This window comes from Leucoraja erinacea, chromosome 3 (assembly GCF_028641065.1).
Source record: "Leucoraja erinacea ecotype New England chromosome 3, Leri_hhj_1, whole genome shotgun sequence".
Taxonomy (NCBI): Eukaryota; Metazoa; Chordata; class Chondrichthyes; order Rajiformes; family Rajidae; genus Leucoraja; species Leucoraja erinaceus.
The window spans coordinates 27,883,169-27,907,961 of record NC_073379.1 but is presented as its reverse complement, the minus strand read 5'-3'; the positions used below and the strand labels follow the sequence as shown (position 1 = coordinate 27,907,961).

Below are 24,793 nucleotides of genomic sequence, written 5' to 3'. Positions count from 1 at the left end.
GCAAAATTGATGGAAAGCAACAGATGTTCTGTTAAAACAATCGTACCTTTAACAGGCCCTGAACAAAGAGTCCCGAATTATATTTGAAAGAACCACTAGTATTAGCAAGTCGTGAGCACTTCCGTTCCGTTGGAGTCAAGAAAAGGCACAGCGTACGAACCATCTGTCAATGTACAGAAATATTTATAAGCTCATATGATAATGCACAAATAAATGAATTGACAACAGTAATCCATTTAGCCCCTACAATTCGCTCTGGCATTTAATAAAATTCTAGCTGATCTGATTCCTCCTTCATCCCTGGATTACTACTCCATTCCTTCATTTGTCTGTCATCAGAAGCTATCATTCCCTTAATTAATAATAATCTGGTTATGATCAAATACCTGGCTTCTCCTGTTCTTTGAGTAGTTACAAAGATTCATAAACCCCTTAAAGAATTTGGCTTCATTTCTGTCATTTGAGGGGCAATTCCTTACTTTTAAATAATGACACCTAATTCTAGATTCTCCCACAAGAGGAACCATTCTCTTCATATATCCCTGACAAGATATTTCCAGAATCTGTCCTCTCTCTCCATTCAACTCTGTAGATTGATGATGCATGTGATGCAATGAATACAAACCTAGATTATCCAACTTTTCCTTGTAAGACAACCCACTCATTCCAGCTGCTAAAAATATTTTCTTGAACTGTTTCCAATGCATTAACATCCTTAAACTCTAAACAAGACAATTCACAATATTCCCGATGTGTACTCACTATTGGCCCATACAACCTAAGACTAACCTTCCGACACCTGCAACCATTTCCTAATTCTTATAAAATTAATAAGTTCTATTCAATTTTCCAATTACTACCTGTAAAAACATACTAGCTTTTTGTACATTGCACACCAGGACATTTAGATTGTACTGCATCTCAGAGTTCTGTAATTGTTCACCATTTATATATTGCAGTTTTCCACAACATTTTCTGCCAAATGAACATTTACATATTTTCCCATTTTATCAAACCTAGCCTCATTCGCAATTTATTTTCTTCCATATCTAGCAGGTGCTACCGCAACGTTTAAGAAACACTTACTCAGGTACATGGATAGGACAGGTTAAGAGATATGGGCCATATGCAGGTAGATGGGACTAGTGTAGATGGGACATGTTTCCACACTGTAAGACTGTATCTATGTGCCATCGGTAAATTCAACAACCATAACTACAGAACCTTCAAAGTCATTTCATATAAATAGAGAAGTGTTGAGATCAGAGCACAAATACGTGTGGCTCACCACTCATTACATCCTGCCAACCAGAAAAAATAACAGATACAACACTGAAACAGACCTTACGGCTCATCAAGTCCATACTGAACCACAACCACGCATTTTGAATTAATTTTATTTTAATCCTATTTAAAAAAAAATTCTTCCCACATTCCTTTCAGCTCCCCCCAAATTCTACCACACATCTACACAGATGCAATTTACAGTGGACAATTTAATCTACCAACCCAGACATATTTGGAATGAGAGAAAAAACTGACCACCTTTTAGTTTAGTGATACAGCGTGGAACAGGCCCTTCTGCCCATTGTGTTCACGCCGAACATAGACACTTTCTCTATTATAACTTTCTCATCCACTCCCTACAGACTGGGGTTGGTTTTACAGAACCCAATTAACCTACAATGCCACATATCTTTGGGATGTGGGAGGAAACCCGAGCACCCAGAGGATACTCACACAACCACAGAGAGAACGTGCAAACTCCACAGACAGTATTACGGGACAGGAACCAACCCAGATCTCTGTCGCTGTGAGTCAGCAGCTCCACCAGCTGCAACATGGTGCCATCCTGGAGGAGCCAACATTGTCATGAAAGAATGTGCGAATTGTACACAAACAGCACAAAAGATCAGAACTGAACCCGGGTCTCTGAGCTGTGAAGCTTTCTGTGCCGCTGTGCAGCCTTGCCTTCAGAAATAATTGAAAGGCTGACAGAAGTTACCATTATTTATCTCCCTCAGGGCACAGAAATCAGGGAGTGGTTGATTGTTCCTCCACAAACACTGCCATTGCATCATCTTGGAGAAATTAGGTACCATAATACCTAAAGTTATTACTTTGTGATGGATACCGATTTACGAGCCAGAAAACATTGGAGCTTTTTAAAACTTACATGGTGCCAAGCCTACTTCCAAACACCAAAAATTGACATTGAATTAGAAAATTTATCACACAGAGAGGTGATTCATTCTGTCTCTGCCAGTCAAAAAAGAAGATGCGGCACAATGGCGCAGCAGAGGCAACACAGTGCACAGCTGTAGAGATGCTGCCTTACAGCACCAGAGACCCGGCTTAAATCCCGATGACAAATGCTGTCTGTACGAAGTTTGTACCATCTCCCTGTGAATGCATGGGTTTTTTCTGGGTGCTCCGGTTTCCTCCTACTTTTTAAAGACGTGCAGGATTGTAGGTTAATTGGCTTCTGTAAATTATCATAAGTGTGTAGGATAGAACAAGTCGCTGGTTGGCGTGGACTCAGTGGGCCGAAGAGCCTGTTTCCACGCTGTGAAAACTAAACTAAACCCCATCTCTAAACTAAACTAAAGGAAATAACTACCATGTAGAAACAAAAAACTGCAGATGCTGGTTTATACCAAAGTTAGACACAAAGTGCTGTAGTAACTCAGCGGGTCAGAGTCTTGCAGCGAGGAAACAGGCCCTTCGGCCCAATTTGCCCACACATACCAACATCTCCCATCAACACTAGTCCCACTTGCCTGTGTTTGGCCCATATCCCACTAAACATACCCTATCCCTGCCTCAACTACCTCCTCCGTCAACACATTCCATACATCCACCACCCTTTGTGTGAATAAGTTACCCCAAAGATTCCTATAAAATCTTTCCCCTTTCATCTTAAACCTATGCCCTCTGGTTCTCGATTCTCCTACTCTGGGAAAGATCTTCTGCGGGTTTACCCGATCTATTCCTCTCATGATTTTATAAACCTCTAGAAGATCACTCCACATCTGCTCTCCAGCGAATAAAGACCCAGCCTGCTCAAACTCTCCTTATAGCACAGACGTCCTTGTATATCTTCTCTGCACCCTTTCCAACTTGACAACATCTTTCCTATAACATATTGCCCAGAAATGAACACAATACTCTAAATGCAGCCTCACCATTGCCTTACATAACTGTAACATGACATCCCAACTTTTATACTCAGTACTCTGACTGATGGTCAATGTCCCAAAGCCTTTTTGACCACCCCATTTAACCGTGTCACCAGCTTCAAGGGTCAAACAGTATCTCTGGAGAAAAAGAACATGTGACGTTTTTGGTCAAGACTCTTCTTCAGACTGAAAGGGATGCGGGGTGCTGAAGGTGAGAAAAGACCAGGAACAATCAGGGCCAGCCACAAAAAAAATGAAAATGAAATGATTCAATTAATTGTCATTGTCAGTGTACAGTACAGAGACAACGAAATGCATTTTTAGCATCTCCCTTGAAAGGGAGACACAGGGCGTCGCGGTGTGCCCGCGCCTGCCGCCGTAATTACATTCCATTACACACAGGCAAAGGTGGGTGAAGTGTCTTGCCCAAGGACACAACGACAGTATGCACTCCAAGCGGGATTTGAACCGGCTACCTTCTGGTCGCCAGCCGAACTCTTAGCCCATTGTGCTATCTGTCGCCCTCAGACAGGGTGGTGATAGCACAGTCGCCCTCACAAATGACCTCAGACAGGGTGGTGCCCTGGTAGGTTCATTGTTGGTTAGGGAAGGTGTGATCTCAAGTCCCGCCCCCTCCCGTCATCAGTCTGAAGAACGGTCTCGACCTGAAACGTCGCTCATTCCTTTTCTCCAGAGATGCTGCTTCACCCGTTGAGTTACCCCAGCATTTTGTGAGTTATTTGCAGTTCTAACAACTAAGTATATATTGTGCAGGTCCCTTAGTATCTTCCTATACTCAACATTCTCTCCTTTATTGCAGGAAGCACCTCAGCCTCTGACGCTTCAGAGAAGACAATCCAAGTTTGTATGCCAGCCACATTATTTATCAAGCAAACTCTGTGACAATGATCATATTATCATTTGCCAATCAAGTGAATACTTTAATTCAATGTTACATATTATACTTGGTAAAAATATTCACTTCAATTTATATTTTGATTATTGAATATCAATTAGTGGAGATACAAGTTAATACTTTATACTACCTTGATTTTTATTATTTTCTATGAATCAAGCAAACACAATATGAACTAAATAGTTAAGGAAATTGAATCCTGGAAATTACAGTAGAAAGAAGAGAGAATAATCATTCTATTGACTTCCATTTGCGAGAAAACCTATTTGGTCAAATGGAAAACTTCTACATATTGTAATATTTACCTACAGCATATTGTCAATTTTAATTTGACCACTGATATCTAGAATAGAACAATCCCTTTAATACAAAATTAACAAAAACAAAAACACAGCTTACAGTACAATTATTAAAAAAACACATTCATCGTGACGAGATAAAACTTTGAACCATGGTTTTGGATTGCCAGAAATACCTTGTTTACTTTTAATGGATTGCTTCCGACAACCACAGAACATCCACATGTCTGCAGATGGGAACTAATCGCCCTGCGAATCACAACTTTTTGTTATTAGAAGCGAATATATGAGATTAATGCTTGATAAGGCTAATGTTTAATATGAAAAGTAGTTGAAACTTTTTAAAATGTAAACATTAAATGGAACGATTTGTACATAAAAGCTAGCTCAACTTAACAACAAATATTTTCACCTTAATTAAAATTTATGCAACTTACTAAAATTTATTACCACATGTGATTTATTACTTACATGAGATACAACGTATTACAGATGCTGGATTACAAAATAACCCCAAAATGCTAGAGTAACTGAGCAGGCCAAGATGCATCTCTGGAAGACATGGATAGTCAACCTTTTGTGTCGGGATTCCTTCATTCCTGAAGGGTCCAACTGAGATGTTGCCCATCCAGTTCTTCCAGAGTTGTTGCCTGGCTCGCTGAGTTACTCCAGCACTTTGTGTTTATTTTATTGCTTGCATGGTCCATACAAATAATCCAAAACATAACATTTAAAAATATTGGAATTGCAGAATATTTTAAGGCCAATTGCTGTGTCCCTTAATCCTAGGGGATGAGAAAGGAGATTCTGCGATTGTATTATGAAAGCTTTTGGGCACCAGAGTAATTGTTTTTGAAAACAATTCAAGCTGCTGGTTTTGTTTAAGACAATTAACTACAAAATATTTAAAAATCTAGTCTGCATAGGTGGAGGTTCGTGATATTTGATAATTTAATTAATAGCAGATTAAGAATTTTTAAGCTAAAAATCAAAAGTAATAAAGTTCGACCTAAAACCAATGATCAACTCAAAAGAAAACAAAGTCGAAAGGGATGAGGAAGAAGTTGGCTATGGGGACTGGAAGGTATTTTTCAAAAAGTTCAACAGTACGCAGGCAATGCTAATCAATATATAGTTTATAGATAAGTGATACCCCTTTGAGGACAGAAAAGGATAAGCAACCCGACATTGCTGTCAAGAGAAGTTAAAGATGGTAAAGAGGAAAGGTTTCCAAACAAAACTAGGCATAAATGTTGGAACAAATCTCAAAATTCAGTCATGGTCGAAAGTGAAGAATGAGAACCATCTAGCCAGAAACAAAAATAATGTAAAAATGTCTTTAGAAATGTCAAATGATAAAGAAAATGATTTGACCACAGGAATTAGAATGTTATTAGGGAGTTTAGTTTAGTTTTGTTTAGAGACACAGCATGGAAACAGACCCTTCTGCCCATTAAGTCAGCACCGACCAGTAATTACCCATAAAGTGGATCTATCCTGCACACGAGAGACGATTTACAGAAACCAATTAACCTACAAGCCTGCACGTCTTTGGAATATGGGAGGAAACCGGAGCACCCGGAGAAAACCCAAGCGGACACAGGGAGAACTTACAAACTCCTTACAGACAGCACCCATATCATGGTACTTTGCTATTTTACTCTATTACTCTATTTTACTCCCGACGCCGGAGCACAATCTCCCCGCGAGAACGGCCTGGAACATCCGGCCTCCGTAGAGGCAACTGTGGAGGCCTCAATTGGCCCGACTATGGGTGAACTGGGGATGGGGACTGGACATTGTGCCTTCCCCCATAATGGTAACCATTGTGGGGGGATGTTTCTATGTGAAAGATCCTTATTGTTCCGTTTCCAAGATGGCTGCCGAAAGGGAGAGTGTACGCTAGCGCGATTAGCTGCCGCTGCTCTCTCTTTGAATTGTGTCTTTGAATTGTGTCTTGTTGATGTCTTTACTATTTATTTTTATTTTTTTTGTCGTTATTTTTTGTTTTGTTTCATTCTGCTTACATGTTTTGTATTCTGTTTACTAAATTTTGTAAGGTGTCCTTGAGAGTCTTGAAAGGTGCCCGTAATTAAAATGTATTATTATTATTACTCTTTGACTTATGTGGCTAATGATAATGAGGGTCCATAAGACCATGACATAGGAGCAGAATTAGGCCACTCCACCCACCGAGTCTCCTCTGCCATTCAATCATCTTCATCTATTTCTCCCTCAACCCCATTCTCCTGTCTTCTAACGCAATCTTTAACATGCTTACTATTCAAAAACCTATCAATTGCCACTTTAAAAATAACTATGTTTTAGTCTCCACAGTTGTCAGTGGCAATTAACTCCACTGATTCACCACCCTAAAGAAATTCCCCCTCATCTCCATTATAAAGGTACGTCCTTTTATTCTGAGGGTGTGCCCTCTGGTTCTACACTCTCTCATTACTGGAAACATCCTTTCCACATCCATCCTACCTTGGCCTTTCATTACTTGCATGTAAATGTAGATGGTTTGGATAGCAAGTTTGCAGATGACACCAAGATTGCTGGGGGCGCATGCAGTGAGGAAGGCTGTCAAAGTATCCAACGAGATAAAGATCAGCTACAGAAATTGGAGCAGAAACAGCAGATGGAATTTAATCTGAGCAAGTCTCAGATGTTGCACTTTGGGTGGTCGAATGTCAAATATACAATTAATGGAAAGTCTCTAACAGCAATGTATAGTGGAAAAGAAAGCATATGGTATGCTCACCTCCATTGATTAAGGTATTGAGTATAAAGAGTCAGGAAGTCATTACACAGCTTTATGGGACTTTGGTTTGGTCACATTTGGAGTATTACATGCATTCCTGGTCACTCCAGTACAGGAAGAATGTGGGGGCATTGGAATACGTGCAGAGGAGATTTATCAGAATAATGCCTGCATTCGAGGGAATTAGCTACAAGAAGAGGTTGAACAGACTTGGGATTGGTTCATCTGGAATGCTGAAGGATTGAGGAGAGAAGCATATAACATTATGAGAGGCGTAGATCCCAGGCTGTAACAGGGTCTGTGCAGATCAGCTGACAGAGCACACAGACATCCTGGACCTTTCACGACATCATCCTGAAATCCCCATCTACTTCAACACTATCATCCTGATGCCAAAGAAAAGTACAATAGCATGCCTTAATGACTACCATCCAGTTGCTCTGACATCTACCATCATGAAGTGCATCCAGAGACTGTTGATAGTGTGCATTAACTCCAGCCTCCCAGCCAGCCTTGATCAGCTGCAGTTTGCTTATTGTGCAACAGTTCCACAGTGGACACAATCTCCCTGGCCCTGAACCCGTCTCTGAAACAACTAGACAACAAGGATTCCTACATTAGACTCTTATTTATCAGCTATAGCTCCACTTTCATCACAATAATCCCATCTAAACCCATCTGTAAACTCCTGCACCTACGAATCAGCACCCTCCTCTGCCACTGGATCATCAGGCACGATGGCACAGTGGTAGAGTTGCTGCCTTACAGCGCCAGAGACCCGGGTACAATCCCGACTACGGGTCCTGTCTGCACGGAGTTTGTACTTTCTCCCCGTGACCGCGTAGGTTTTCTCCGAAATCTTCGGTTTCCTCCCACACTCCAACGATGTACAGGTTTGTAGGTTAATTGCCTTGGTATAAGTGTAAATTGTCCTTAGTGTGTGTAGGAGAGTGTTAGTACGTGGGGGTCGCTGGTCAGTGCGGACTCTGTGGGCCGATGGGCATTTTTCCGTGCTATATCTCTAAAAAAAAAACTCAACCTGCTGACCCACATAACTCAAATAGTGAGAAGAGGTGACAACAACTCCTCTGCAATAATTCTCAACATTGGTGGGCCACAAGGATGCGTTCTCAGTCCTCTACCAGTCAATAGTAGGGAAGGCAAATTAAATGTTAGAAATCATTCTGAAGAGACCAGAATATAAAAGCAAGGATGCAATGCTGAGACTCTACAATGTTCTGCTGATCAGACCACATTTGGAATATTGCAAACAGTTCTATGCCCCATATTTGAGGAAGGATGCAGAAGTAGCATATGGGAATCAGTGTGACTCATTTAACCATACTCATTATAATAGAATTGTGGGACATTTGGATTAAGTTCTTTAAAAAACAGTGCTGCTTTACACTCATGCGGAAGGCCAAATAACTTTCGCTGTAAAACTATGTGCACTTCAAATGTTCTCCAATCAAACAATTTCTCTCAGTAAATACAAATACTTACTTATGCAGAAAATCTTCGTGGCAACTGTCACCAATGTCATCATCATTCAAAACAGTATCCTTAATCTGAATCAAGTTAACATCCATGTTAATATTAAATTATTTTACCATTAATTTAATAACAGCAATGCAAATTCATCACTCCAAAGATTTAACAGAAAGAAAAGCGAAAAGAGATAAAAGAGATCCAATAAAAATTAATGAAAAGAATATCGTCTTGAAGTTTATAGAAGGGAAAGCATGTGAAATATTTTGAAAATAATAAAGGCTACAATTTATTGGTATTACGTTTTAAGGTAGGATGGAGATTGTAATCTTTCAAGAGAAGAATAACTGATTGCCTTCATGCAACAATTTAAAGGGGAAACAAGAGTCGTGTTGTACAGCTGAGATAAGGAAATTGTAAAAGAGTACCAGAGTACCTCTGATCGCATGCCAATTGGATTGATATTGTGTTACGGTCAGAATAACACTACACCTGCTTGGGCTGTCATTTTGAAATTACGAATGCAAATGTAGATCAAACGAAATACAAAATAAGAAAGGAATTTAACAAGAGTAAATTGCTGTTAATAAGTTAATCATCCAAGCAGCAAATAAAATAGATCTTTATTCCAAACAATTAATTATTGAGGATAAAACAGCATAGGTATAGCTAATAGTTGCTAGTAAGCAAAACGAGAAATTGGAAAACAGCTAAATGTTTTTGTGCGATGAATACAAGGCAATGCTGTGCTCACAGGAAGTTAAAGAAGAGTTTTCAAACAGTGCAATGATAACTTTCCACAATTTTCACTGCAAAGAGATTTTGGAGTGTTTCCTTACCATTAACTGGAGTGGTAGAATATGCATCAGAGCTTATTTGAAAGAAAATATTGGTTAATAATAAAACGCTGTGATTCTAAGTTTAAGTAAGGACCAAATGAAATAATAACCTGATAATTATCTGTGATCTACTTTAACAGCTGCAACAGAAACACAACAACAACTTAACAAAAAAACTGGAGTAACAGTGGGTCAAGCACCATCTGTAGTGGAAATGAATAGATGACGTTTGGGTTGGGACCTTTCTTCAGACTGATTATAGTAGGGCCGTGAAAGCTGAAAAAGAGTAGGGGCAGGACAAAGCCTGGCAGGTGATAGGTAGATACAGGTGAGAGAGACGTTTGATTGTCAGGTGGGTGGACAAAGGCTGGAGATGAAATGGTGACAATAGGGTTCATACCATTCGGTTGTAAGCTACCCAAGCAAAATATGGTCTGCAATAAAGCATACTTCAAAAATGGTGTTAACAAAACACTTTGTCTTAATGTAGCACAGTTTAGCATCTGCCCACTGAATAGTGTCCACTGACGACATTGCCCATCTCGTGTGACTCCACAGACAGATGCTCACTTTGATTTCTGCGGGGTCCTATTCTCTCTCTCTGATTACCCTTTTCCCCCCACTTTAGATTATCCTTATCTGCCAGAGCTATCTCCTGCCCTCTTTTTGCCTTCCTGATTGCCTCAGACCCCTTTCATCACCATCCAAACCGACTTCCAACCTATCACCTGCCTCAGTCCTGCATTGAATCCTGCCCCCCTCCCAGTCTAGTTTAAACCCACGTGAAGCACTAGCAAAGCTTCCTGCCAGGATATTGGTTCCCATCCAGTTCAGATGCAACCCATCACTCTTGTACAGGTCACCCCTGTCAGCGAAGAGATCCCAATGGTCCAAAAATATGAATCCTTACCCCCCCCTCCCCCTCAGCCTCATATTCATCTGCCCTATCTTCCTGTTCCTATCTTCACTACCACGTGGTACTGGAAGTAACCCGGAAATCACTACGCTGGGGGTCCTGCATTTTAGACTTTTGCCTAACTCCCTGTACTCATGTTCCTGGACTTCACACCTTTTCCTACCTATGCCATATGTGCCAATTTGCACAACAACTGATTGTGGAAAAGGATCCTCCGGCTCCAGCTGGGCCGGAGTTCCAGAGCACAATAACAGCTGCTTACTCTCTCCCTTGAGAGTGTCATGTAGACTTCCTGGACCCTGGCACTGGGAAGGCGACACGCCATCCTTGAGTCTCGGTTATTGCCACAGAATCTCCTGTCTGCACCCCAAGCTAAACTGACACGTTACCCTTCCCTGCAGTTTACATTTCTGTCACCGTTGTGAGCAAATTAGTTGCAGCTTTTGGCCTCACTGTAGCATGTCCAAACTACCACAGAGCATGTGGAGAACTTTGAATCAACAACTTGATATTATGCATGGAAACATTATAGATGAAATATCTTTTTTAAGATAAAATGCACTTTACAGACATAGAATATTTTAAAGTACAGCACAGAAAAAGGCCCTTTAGCCCAGCATATCTTCACCAGCCTGCATCCTTCCATTCTCTGCCTATTCACGAGTCTAAATGCTTCTTAAACATTGTTATTGTATCTGCTTCTACCACTTCCCTTGGCAGCACATTCCAACCACCTGTCAGTCATGGTGAGGTCTAGTCCAGGTGAGGCGGTTGATCTCGACCTCTGGGACTTCCGTGACTGATTGACAGGTTGATTTTGCTCCCCTGCGGCTGTGGAACTGAGGCCAGGCTGGAACTGCGGATCCTTTCCCATAACCAAATTCCAAGACCAACTTTGAGGGCCGGTATCTCGGCCCCCTGGCAACCTAGGTGGACTATTCAGGTAACGTTGGACGCCTCTCAGAGGCAGCCAGGCACACCTGCCCTACCCCATTTTGGCAGATTCGGCAAATCACAGGTTGCCAGGGGCCAGCCCGGTAGTCCTGCCGAGAAAGTGCCGCCTCGGCCCCGTGGGTAGCCACCGATCCAACCCTCAACAGGACTTCCGAGGGCAACTCATTAACTGCCGCTGCCCGTGCAAGAAATGCAAATTTTGCTGCAAAATTAATTTACATTTAATATTTATTTCAGTTAAGTTTCTAGCTGTCCATGGTGCTTTAGAGACACAGGAAAAGTATTAGTGGATCAGAGATGTATTGTATTATTATTACGTGACCTCAGTTGGTCTGGAAAAATGGATAATATCGCATGGCTCTGGAACCAAGGGTGCTGGAAAATCAGTTGTTTGATTGGTAAACCTTGAGGTTCCCATCTCAATATTTCCTCCCATTTCACTGGCACTTGCTCCCCAGTAAAACATTGTGTCCTTTTACATTCTTCTACTCTTGCTGAGATTTGCATCCTGGCACCTGCAATCTAAAATTCCTGGTTAAATTTCCAAACCACTTTTCCACCAATTTCTCAACTTCTTTTTCACCAATTTTTCACCCACTCATCAATTTGCTTATTGACTAGTTAACTCTATACTGTGCAATGTTATGACCAAACACAATAATGCATTGCTATTATTGCCAAAACATTCACTGCAGACACAAAATAAGTGAAAATCTGTTTTTGAAGCTTATTTTAATAGCAGAATTTCCCATTTTATATATATTTTTTTCATTTTTGGTTTATCACAAGCAAGTATTAAAATTCTATTAAGAATGCAAGCCCTAAAGCACACTTAACCATTCCCATCAGACACTGCCATGATATTTGAATTTGTAAACTATATTCACACGAATCAGCAAATTTTATTGATTTGGCACATTTTCAAGCTAACATTCTCAATAATGATTCACAACTCCAATGAAGAAAATTGATCGACCTGAAACACTGAACTTGTTTTAATCCTCTGCTGATGCCATTTGACCTGCTGAGTGTTTACAACATTCTTTGCTTTTCATTGCACTGGATTTTATCGTTACAAAAACATTAGGCAACACCACCCACTTCACTTATCATCAAGGCAGCATTCCCTTGGTCTAGCTATTTATTATAAAAGAGGTTTAAACTCAACAGCAAGCAAAGGGATTGAGTTTAGGGGAATAGTTGTGGGAAGGTTGTATTTTATAGTGCATTTTATCACTTATTCATCCCACTTATTTGTGAAGCAACGTTAGCTATTTATTTGAAGCAAAAAGATCACTGGATTCACTTAAACAGGTAGAAAAATCTTTGGAAGATCTGGGAATTGAGAGCTACGTGGAACTGGCAGGACATAGTTGAAGCTTGGGGTACAGCAGTCATCACACTGCATGGCAAAATAGGTTTGAGATAACAAAAGAAAAGATCAAGTAGGAAAGTGCGCCAATGAAATTGCAGTTGTAATTTAACTCGTGCACATTGTTTGCATTTTAGTAAGATAATAACCAGGGTGTTAAATTTACTGACACAGTAAATTTATATTGATGATGGTATATAAGTTTACCTGTACTGAAACACAGTAAAATGCTTTGTATGTGTTATCCAGTCAAATCATATTATACAAGCGGTCACAGTTTAAGAATAAGGGGTAGGCCATTTAGGACTGAGATGAGGAAAAACTTTTTCACCCAAAGAGTTATGGATCTGTGGAATTCTATGCCACAGAAGGCAGTGGAGGCCAATTCACTGGATGTATTCAAGAGAGAGTTGGATATTGCTCTATGGGCTAACGGAATCAAGGGATATGGGGAGAATGCAAGAACAGGGTACCGATTCTGGATGATCCGCCATGATCATATTGAATGGCAGTGCTGGCTCAAAGGGCCAAATGGTCTACTCCGGCACCTGTTTTCTATGTTTCTATGAATGCAAGGCTTCAAATTAGAGAAATTAATATTCATACCACTGGGCTGCCCAAGCAAAATATGAGGCGCTGTTCCTCCAATTTGTGTGTGGCCTCACTCTGACAGTGGAGGAAGCCCAGGACTGAAAGGTCAGAAAGGTCAGTATTGGAATGAGATTAGGAGCTAAAATATTTGGCAACCGAGAGATCACGTAGGCCCAGGCGGACTGAGCGAAGGTGTTCAACAAAACGATTGCCGGGTTTGCACTTGGTCTCGCTGATATACGAGTCCACTCCGAGAACAACGGATATAGTATATGAGGCTGGTGGAGGTGCAAGTGAAGCTCTGCCTCTCCTGAAAGAACTGTCAGGGTTCCTGGGTGGAGTCGAGAGGAGGGGGGGGGGGGGGGGGGGGGGGGGGGGGGGGGGAGGTGTTACTCTCCTGCAGTTGCAGGGGAAAGTACCTGGGGAGGGGATGGTTTGGGTGGGAAGGGATGGGAGAACCAGAGAGACAGTGTGGAAAATCAGGAGGACATAGATAATGTGAATGAGCAATCTTCTCCAAGGCTAGGGAAATCTAAAATACTAAAGTTCTCTGTTCTACAATTCATTTCAAGGCCTCACCATTTCTCAATGACTGTAATACTAACTCTAGAGGACATAGATTTAAGGTGAGAGAGGAAAGATTTAAAGATGACCAGAGAGACAATTTTTTCACCCATACATGCCCAAAGTCCTGGTCGAGGCAGGTACAAATAGAATGTTTAAAAGACATTTGGACAGGCACGTGGAAAGGTTGAGAAGGGTATGGACTAAATGCAGGCAAGTGAGACTAGCTCAGGAAGACAACTTGGTCACCATGGACAAGTTAGGCCATACTCTAATGCCTCTAAGACAAAAGAATTAAGGATTTAGAAAGTGGTTTGATAGCACTTTTGATGTTATTCCACATCAACAGGTCTTAGCAACAATCTGCCCTACGAATATGACATTTGGGCAAATTCTCGAATGAAATTTCATTCCACGTACTCTATTATTTTGACTAAAAACTCACTTGAACTTCTTGTGGGACTCCGTGTGTTTTCATAGATGAAAATAATTCCATGATGGGTGTGATTTCTGTAGTTAAAAAAGAAATAATGCTCTGGCCCTATAAGAAAGAAAGGTGCACATTATTAACACTTCATAAGCATTTATGAAGATGGAGCAAATGAGAATTAAAAATAATGATCATCAAATAACTTCAACAATGTCAGATCGTGAATGACCAACTTTACGCTGTTTAAAGTTGAATGCAAGCCGTCATGTCATATGGTTCCAGATATATTTACTTGGAACGTTTAACTCTTCTCAACCAATACAGCAGTAAACTGCCGCTACTGGAACTCATGTATGGAACGCCGGAGTTGCAGGATGACCTAACAGAAGTGTCTAAAATTAAGAGGCAGAGATAGGGGATGCAGTCGGAATCCAATATTTCAATCCGAAATCAAATATTCAAGGGTTTTTTTTACACAGAGAGTGGCGAGAGCCTGGAATGCAACGTCAGGGTTGAGGCAGACATGATAGCGGCATTTAAGAGACTTTTGGATAAGCATATGGATATGCAGGGAATGGAGCGATATGGAAGAAGTAGAAACAAGGAACTACTGATGTTGGTTTATAAAAATAAGACACAAAGTGCTGGAGTAACTCAGTGGGCCAGGGAGCATTCCTGGAAACATGGATAGGTAACGTTTCGCTTTGGGACCCATCTTCAGTGATTGTGGGAGGTGGGGGTAATGAAAGGCAAGAAGAGAGGCGGGGCAGGCCAAAGTGTGGCAGGTAATTGGTAAAAGCAGGCGAGGAAATATTTTGATAGGCAGGTCGGTTTAACAAAGGCCAACAGAAAGGGCCTGTTTCCACACTGTATGACTCAAGGGCTATGAAATGAAAAAGAAGGTGAGAGATTCAAGGATTGAAGAGTTGTGAATTGTGAAGCCAGAGATAGGAAGATATAGGGGAGAAATTATGGGGCATCGTTGTTAGGGGTTACTTAAAATTGGAGAATTCATACCAGTTGCTTGTAAGCTCAAGCGGAATACGAGGTGCCATACTCTAGCAATGGCGGAGGCCCAGGACAGAGAGGAGTCAAGTCATGGTATGGTTCCTTGATGATGCTGGCAGCCTTTTTGAGGCAGCGACTGTGATAGATCCCCTTGATGGTAGGGAGGTCAGAGCCGATGATGGACTGGGCAGTGTTAACAACTTTTTGCAGCCTTTTCCGCTCCTGGACGCTCAGGTTGCCGTACCAAGCCACGATGCAACCAGTCAGCATGCTCTCTACTGTGCACCTGTAGAGGTTCGAGAGAGTCCTCCTTGACATACCGATTCCGTAATCTTCTCAGGAAGTAGAGGCGCTGATGCGCTTTCTTTATGATTGCATCAGTGTTCTGGGACCATGAGAGATCTTCGGAAATATACACGTCCAGGAATTTGAAGTTCTTGACCGCTTTCACCATTGACCCGTTGATATAAACGGGACTGTGGGTCCCCATCCTACCCCTTCTGAACTTCCTTGGTTTTGCTGGTGTTGAGAGCCAGATTATTGTGCTGGCACCATTTGGTCAAACGGTCGATCTCACTTCTATACTCTGACTCGTCCCCATCAGTGTTACGTCCCACAACAATGGTGTCGTCGGCGAACTTGATGGAGTTCGCACTATGTCCGTCATGAGTATAGAGTGAGTACAGCAGGGGGCTGAGCACGCAGCCTTGAGGTGCTCCCGTGCTGATTGTTATCAAGGATGACACATTTCCACCTAAACGGACAGACTGTGAATGAGGAAGTCGAGGATCCAATTGCGGAGGGGTGCCCAGAGACCCAGTTCTGCGAGTATTTTAACCAGCTTGGATGGGATGATGGTATTAAATGCCGAGCTGTAGTCAATGAATAACAGCCTGACATATGTGTTTCAAAGCACTTCATCACTACAGATGTTAGTGCCACTGGTCGATAGTCATTGAGGCACATCACCTTGCTCTTCTTGGGCACCGGTATTATTGATGCCCTTTTAAAGCAGGTGGGAACCTCAGACCTCAGAAGTGAGAGGTTGAAAATGTCCATAAAAACTCCAGCCAGTTGGTCCTCATAGGTTTTTAAAAACACGCATGGGTATACCATCAGGTCCAGGCACTTTTCATTCCTCTGAAGGATCTTCTGATGTCGGCTTCTGTGACTGTGACCAAAATACCATCACGGCGGATGGGGGCTCGGGAAGGCACATCAGTGTTCTCCCTATCAATACATGCGTAATGCCCGGGATCTGGTCTTCAGAAGAATGTGGATCTCATGGTTCATCCAAGGCTTCTGGTTAGGAAACAGGAAGGTTTTTGTTGGGATGCAGTCCTCCACACGTTTCTTTATGAAGTCTGTAGTGACTGTGGCATATTCATTCAAGACCGCTGCCGAGTCCCTGAACATTGCCCAGTCTACAGACTCCAAACAATCCTGGAGTTGTTCCTCTGCCGTCGCCGCCCCGGGGGGGGGGGGGGGGGGGGGGGGGGGGGGGGGGGGGGGAGAATGGGGGAAGGGGGGGGGGGGGGGGGGGGGGGCTGTGAGGGGGGGGAGGGGGGGAGAAGAGTGGGGGCGGGGAGAAGTGGGGTAGAGGGGGGAGAAGTGAGGTAGAAGAAGGGGCGGAGGGGCGGGGGGGGAGGTGTAAGGGGGTGGGGGAGAAGGGTAAGGGGGTGGGAGAAGCAGGGATGGGGGGGGGGGGTAGAGGGGAGAGGGGAGTTCAATCTACACTCACTGAATCCATCCCTGTGAAGTTATAGATGGTGATTGGATCTGGAAGCGGACCAATACATCTGTAAATAAAACTGAACGACTCAGACATCTTTTCATTTGCACAATTGATTTATTTGTATTAATTTTTAATATTAATGTTTAAAATCCATCCATTGAAGGAAGAATATTTTACAACCCATCTGTGATCCCTAACCCTAACCTTAACAGGGCGTCACCCGCAGGACAGCATACGTCAGCGTGTATGTCGTACAACTTGACGGTTTTACGGGCATATGTCACTGACGTTCGCAGTCACCGAAAAAAATCACAAAGTGGGACAGGCCCTTTAGTGATTCGCTCCAACCACCTCGCAATCACCCCATGAAACAACGAGTTGTTATCAAAGATAATGTTCTTTTTAACAGCTAAAAATGTAATTTTGTTACTGCAAGCTAAAAATACCAGACTGTTACATTCATTGAGTATTATTGTACAATTGTACAAGTGTTGATCAAGGTCTGATTACTGTGAGGACAAGAGGGCAGACAAACTCCGGCCATGGATAGGTACTTGCGACTGGGGCATTGCAGCCATTACAGAAACCTGGTTAAGAGAAGGGCAGGACTGTCAGCTTAATGTTCCAGCATGTGGATGCTTCAGGAGAGATAGAGGAGGGGGTGTTGCTTTATTGATTAAGGAGAATGTCACGGCAATGGTCAGAGATGATATTATGGATGGTTTGTCCAGTGAGGTTATATGGATAGAGGTGAGAATTAAGAAAGGGATGATGACCTTGTTGGAAGTATACAATAGTCAAGAAGAATTAGAAGAGCAAAAACAAAGGAGATGATCCTGGACTTCAGGAGGAGACCGAAGACCTTCGTCCATCAGCCCATCACCATTAACGGCGAGACAGTGGAGGCTGTGCAGAACATCAGGTACCTCGGGGTCAACATCAGCCACAACCTGACCTGGACCGTCAACGTCACGGCAACGGCCAAGAAAGGACTTCAAAGGCTTCACTTCCTGAGGTGCTTGAAGAGGGCATGTCTCCCACAACAGCTGCTGGTGAGCTTCTACAGGTCAGCCATCGAGTCAGTTCTCACATACTGCATCACAGTATGGTACTCTGGCTGCACCGCAGAGAACAGGAAAGCTCTCCAACGCGTCATTAAGACTGCTGAGAGGATCACTGGCGCCCAGCTCCCCAGACTGGAGGACATCTACCGGACCCGCTGCATCATTAGAGACAGCACACACCCTGGACACTGCCTTTTCACCCCCCTGCCCTCAGGAAGACGATACAGGACACTGAGCGCCCGCACGACAGCTTCTACCACAGAGCTGTGACACTACTGAACTCTATCCCCCTCCCACACTGATTCCCCCCCTCTCTCTCACACACCCGCTCATACTCCTATATGTTTATAGTCTAATTTTTTTAATAGTTCTTTTTTAAACGTATTTTTATACTCATATTCCTGTGCAGCTGGAGGACTGCTCCAACAAAATTTTGTTGTCTTGTACAATGACAATAAAGATTATTATTATTATTATTAAGAGCAAATATACCAAGGTTGCAAACAGCTGCAGGACTAATAAGGTTGCCATAGTAGGGGATTTTAAACTTTCCCTATATAGACTGGGACTGTCATAGAGTGCAAAAGGATTAGATGGGGCAGAATTTGTCAAATGATTTCAGGAAGGTTTCCTCAGGCAATATGTAGAGGACCCGACATGGGAGAGGGCAACGCTTGATCTTGTCTTGGGAAATTGTCTTATGTATTCCTCTTGTCTTATGCAGAAGACTTGTCTTGCGTCTTGTTTTAGGAAATTCGAAGGAGCAAGTGGATGAAGTGTTTGTGGTTCAGCTGTTTAGGACCTGTTCTATTAGTTTTAAGATAGTTATGGATAGAGATAGGGCAGGCCATGAGTTAAAATTCTAAATTGTGGCAAAGCCAGCTTTGAAGGTATTAGACAGGAACACGCTCAAGTTGATTGGAGTACGTGGCTTGAAGGAAAAGGAACACCAGGAAAGTGGAATGTTTTTCAAAGTGTGCTGACAAGAGTCCTTGACATGTACGTCCCTGTTGTAGTGATGGGCAAAGCAGGTGGGTGTAAGGAAGCTTCGATGACAAGAGAAATTTACAGTCTGGTTAGAATAAGGAGGAGGCATGGACAGGAAGAAGCTGGGATCAATCATATCCTTGGAGGAGTTTCAAGAACTTAGTTACACATTAAAAAAGGAAATCAGGAGGCAAAAAAAGGGACAGGAGATAGCTCTGGCAGATATTATTATAAATAATCATATTTAATAAGTACATTAGAGGAAAAGGGTAAGAGAGAGATTAGGGCCCTCCAGAAATCGATGTGGACAACTCTGTAGGGAGCTGCAGGAGATAGGCACGGTTTAAATAAGTACTACGTGGAGAAAGACATGAAGACCAGGGAACTTGAGGGAGTCATTGGGTGTCTTTAGGGCAGTCAATTTCACGGTCAAGATTGGGCTGAATGTCCTAAAGCGTATGACAAATATCCTGGGCCTGATCAGATATATCAGAGGACACTGGGAAGCTAGAGAGAAAATTGCAGGTGTTAGAGAGGAAATTACAAAGTGCTAGAGTAACTCGGCGGGTCAGGCAGCATCTCTGGAGAAAAAGGGTGGATGACATTTCGGGTAGGAACCCTTCTGCGGACCAAAAGTAAGGAGGGGAGATGAAGAGATGCTATTCCGTACTCTCAATTCCTCCATCTCTGCTGATCCCAAGATGAGGTGTTCCATACTAGGACATGCGAGACGTCCTCATTTGTCAGGGAACATTGGTTCCTTCCTTCTATCATAGATGAGGCACGCACACGCGTCTCATCTGCGTTCTATAGTTCTGTTCTTGCTGCCCCTCCTCCCAGATGTAATGAGGACATTTTCCCTAGTCCTCACGTTTCAATATACCAGCCTCCGCATTCAACACATTATCCTGCAACATTTCCGTCGCCTTCTAAAGGATCCCACCGCTAAACATATCTTCCTATCTCCACCCATTTCCACATTTCAGACATGTGAGATCAGTGTGGAGAATACTAATATGCAAGGGCAGTTTGAGATTAAGGAGGAGGTGGTATTGGGGCTCTTGAAGAGCATTTAGGTGGGTAAATCCCCAGGACATGATGGGATCTACCTCAGGTTATTGAGAGAGACAAGAGAGGAGATTGCAGGTGGCTTGACAAAGATCTTTGTGTCTAGCCACAAGGGAGGTTCCAGAGGACAGAAGAGTGGCTAATATTGTTCTTTTATTTACAAATGGAAGTAGGGAGAATCCAGGGAATTATAGGCCAGTGAGCATCACATCAGTGGTAGGGATGTTGTTGGAAAGGATTCTTCTGAATAGGTTTTACACCAATATGGAAGAGAATGGCTTAATTAGGGACAGTCAACATGGTTTTGTACACGGCTGGTCTTGTCTTAGTAACTTAAAGAGTTTTTTTAGGAAGTAACGAAGGTGATCAATGAGGATAGGGCAGTTGTCTATGAATTTTAGTACGGCATTTGATAAAGTCCCCCTTAGTAGGTTGATCCAGATTAAGCTGCACAGGATTAAAAGCATCTTGGTCGTATGGATTCAGAACTGTCTTAATGATAGACAGAGGGTTGTGGTTGATTGACAATATTCAGGCTTGAGGTCGGAGATCAGTAGAGTTCTGAAGGAATCTGTACTTGGAACTCTGTTGTTTTGTTTTATGTATATATCTACAAAGTTTTATATTTAAATAAATGGGCACAAATGTGTATTTGTTGGTTAGTAAGATTGCAGATGACACAAAGATTGCTGGGGACATAGTCTATGAGGAAGGCTGTGAGAGTATACATCCAGAAATAGAACACCTACAGAAATGTGCGGAGAAATGGCTGATGAAGTTTAATCAGAGCAAGTGTGAGGTGCTTCACTTTGGGAGGTCGAGTCCAAGGGGAAAATAGACAATTATTGGCATAACCCTTAACAGCATTGATGTACAGAGGGGTCTTGTGGTACAAGTCCATAACTCCCTGAAAGTGGCAACACAAGTCAATAGAGTGGTAAATAAGGCATCTGTTGTGCTTGCCTTCATAGATTGGAGCATTGAGTATAAAAGTCAGGAAGTCATGATGCAACTATATAGGACTTTTGTTAAGCTTAATTTGAAGTATTGTGTGCAGTTTTAGTTTAGTTTAGCTTTAGAGTTACAGCCCGGAAACAGGCCCTTCAGCCCACCGAGTCCACGCCGACCAGTGATCCCCAAACATTAACACTATCCCACACACAAGGGACAATTTACATTTATACCAAGCCAATTAAGCTGCTGAGTGAGGGCGGAGGTCGAGGCGGATACGATAATGGCATTTAGACAATAGACAATAGACATTGGCTATTCAATGTGATCATGGCTGATCATCCACAATCAGTACCCCGTTCCTGCCTTCTCCCCATATCCCCTGACTATCAAAACAAAACTATCTTGTTCTCTCTTGAAAGTATCCAGAGAACCAGCCTCCGTTATTCTTTGAGACTTTTGCACGTAACAGAGATTTACGATTATGTACAAGCATATAAGAGTAGATCTTGACATCACGTTCAGCTAAGACATTGTGGCCCGAAGGGCATAATCTTATGTTGTACTACTCCATCCATGTTTATCTGATTAGGTATTCCCTTTTTTCTCGTTTCTTGAATCTGTTCCCAAGAACTATCAAAAACACATTGTTCACAATCAGGCACATCTTCCAGAAGATTTAAAAAATACTTGGGCAGGTAATAAATTATAATTAGTACACACATTTCTTTAATTACTTAAATGGAGACTCAGACATTTCACACTCAGCTCATGAATTAAAAATGGCCTTATTATACGTAAACAAATTTACCTTGTACATCCATATGCGTCCTTTTCTAATGATGTGTGTTAGTCGATCTACACATAATCTGTGCAGAGGTAGGTAGAAACCCAGTTCAGTTTGAGGCAGTATCACTGACAGAGCATAAGTACTGCGGTCCCCATTCATGTTACCATCAAATATCAATGAGATTATGATTACTCCCTTCTCTGAGAGTACAAAAAATTTCACATCGATAGCACCACTTTTGGCACTCCGCAGGATCTCTCCATTTAAAGTGTGGTTGGCCAAAAATGTTATTTCCCCATCACTCAGCAGCAACTGCTCACATTTCGGCGCCCAAATGTGTCTGACTCTCGGACCAAGAATATTGTCCCAGTAAGCAAAAGTAGCAGCCAGCAATGGCGAGTCTCCATCCAACATGATTTCTGTCTTGGCCACTGCAGGAGATTGGGGTGGACAGGCAGCACACATCTTGGCAGCTCAGTTGTCACTAATTCTCTTAGTAAACATCTTCTGCAAGCTGAAAGTGATGTGATATTGTGACAATTAGAATAATTTAATCATAATAATAATTCGTCAGCCTTTCCACCATCCCAGAATAAAAATCCCTCCTATCCAGATGGTGCTCAAATTCTCTTCCCAAAGTCTCCACACACACACACACACACACACATCCACGGACCCACCTCTTCCTCGTTAATACGCGTTAATCCTTCCACTCGCGTACCCGGCCGCTCCCCCAACCCCTCCCCAGCACAGGAGCCTGTCCTCCAACACCACCCTCCAGGCAGGCAGACACATCCCTCCCTGAACTCCCCTCCTTTGCCCCGGCGCTCCCTCCCTCCCTCAGCAGCGCATCCCCGAAACTAAACGCTGATCCATCCACAACCTCGCGACTGGCAGGCCGGGCCCGTCCATCCCACCAACACCGGAATAAGCACAGACGGGCCGGGCAGGACCGGGCCGGGACGGGAACATCAGCCGTCCTTGTGTCCCACTCACCTTCACGTTGTCGCTTTGCTCACCCGCCGTCTTCACCGCTAAACTATCCCGCCCCGAGCTGTCAATCTCCACGGATGTCCGTCCTTACCAACCGACCGGAAGTCGGTGACACGCATCCCGTCACTTCCGCTATGGGCAATAGGGAGATTGAAATGGGCAATAGAAACATAGAAATTAGGTGCAGGAGTAGGTCATTCGGCCCTTCGAGCCTGCACCGCCATTCAATATGATCATGGCTGATCATCCAACTCAGTATCCCGCACCTGCCTTCTCTCCATACCCCCTGATCCCTTTAGCCACAAAGGCCACATCTAACTCCCTCTTAAATATAGCCAATGAACTGGCCTCAACTACCTTCTGTGGCAGAGAGTTCCAGAGATTCACCACTCTCTGCGTGAAAAATGTTTTCCTCATCTCGGTCCTCAAGGATTTCCTCTTTGTCCTTAAACTGTGGCCCCTTGTCCTGGACTTCCCCAACATCGGGAACAATCTTCCTGCATCTAGCCTGTCCAACCCCCTAAGAATCCAACTTCCTGCATCTAGCCTGTCCAACCCCGAATAGATAGATTGAAATGGATAATAGATAGATTGAAATGGGCAATAGATAGATTGAAGGTACACCAAAATGCTGGAGAAACTCAGCGGGTGCAGCAGCATCTATGGAGCGAAGGAAATAGGCGACGTTTCGGGCCAAAACCCTTCTTCAGAGAGATTGAAATGGGCAATAGATAGATTGAAATGGGCAATAGGGGGGTTGCACGTAAGGTCACTGGGTCATCGGGCTTGACGCACGGAGCCGCTTAATCCATCTGGAGGACATCCGTAACTTCAGGTATATGTTATTAATGCAAGAAACGCGTACTTTCCTACCTGTTAAAAACTGCCAAAATGTTGAATTTTTGAGCTGAAAAAAATTGTGGAAGTCGGGGTAAGTGTGAGAGACATGTACCCAACTTTAGAATTCCAAAAGTGAAGCGAAATGTAGGTAAAGAGAAGCAGAACTGAAGGGACAACAGCAGCTAAAGTGCTTGGTAAACATTGGCTGTGCAGATATCGGAATTGAAAATATTGGGAATTATCGCGTTTGCTCACAGTAAGGCATTATTTGTGTTTTTTCTTGATTCCTTTGGTATCTAAAAAGTCTCAGAAGTGATAAATCTGGCTAAATTTTTCTTCAGATGCGTTTTCATTTTGTATGTAAAAACCCACTTGAGAACCATGGGCGATTTAAAAAATTTACAGCCAGATTTATCACTTCTGAAACTTTTTAGATGCCAAAGGAATCAAGAAAAAACACAAATAATGCCTTAGTTGATGAAATGCAGTGAGCAAACGTCCAATGTTCGCTAAGCACTTTGGCTGTCTGAAGAAGGGTTTCGGCCCGAAACGTTGCCTATTTCCTTCGCTCCATAGATGCTGCTGCACCCGCTGAGTTTCTCCAGCTTTTTTGTGTACCTTCAATTCTCCAGCATCTGCAGTTCCTTCTTAAACACTTTGGCTGTTGTTGTCCCTTCAGCTCTCGCTTCTATCTACCGTCATTTCTCCTCACTTTTGGAATTCTGAAGTAGGCTAAATGTCTCTCACGCTTATCCCGATTTCCATAATTATTTACAGCGCAAAAATTGACATTGTCGGCGGGTTTTAACGGACCGGCTACGCTGGAAACAATGGTAAGTGCCTACCTGCAGTTCATCGCGTGTACTCCATTTGGAGTAGCGTAGCAACAGTACGGATCATGAGTCGTGACCCGACTGCCGTGAAACCTCCCTTTAGGGAGATTGAAATGGGCAATAGGTAAATGGTAAATTGAAATGGGCAATAGGGAGATTGAAATGGGCCCTTGCACGGTAGGCGAGGTCATGACCCCTGACCCGTACTGTTC

At 42.9% G+C, this 24,793-nt stretch overlaps 1 protein-coding gene across 2 annotated transcripts in view; it reads right to left on the bottom strand.

Moving 5' to 3' along the window:
- The window catches only part of c9orf72 (C9orf72-SMCR8 complex subunit), a 51,826-nt gene extending 28,799 nt beyond the window's left edge, over window positions 1-23,027 (bottom strand). The window contains exons 1-6 of one of the 2 annotated variants that reach the window (XM_055632351.1): window positions 22,912-23,027; window positions 21,937-22,429; window positions 14,328-14,423; window positions 8,662-8,726; window positions 4,571-4,643; window positions 47-163 (exon numbers count right to left, since the gene is read on the bottom strand). In XM_055632351.1, coding sequence (XP_055488326.1) covers window positions 47-163; window positions 4,571-4,643; window positions 8,662-8,726; window positions 14,328-14,423; window positions 21,937-22,380 — 795 coding nt within the window. In that variant the 5' untranslated portion in view covers window positions 22,381-22,429; window positions 22,912-23,027. The remainder of the gene's footprint in view (window positions 1-46; window positions 164-4,570; window positions 4,644-8,661; window positions 8,727-14,327; window positions 14,424-21,936; window positions 22,430-22,911) is intronic. The other variant, XM_055632352.1, reaches the window with a different exon arrangement.
- Between the last annotated feature and the right edge of the window lie 1,766 nt (window positions 23,028-24,793).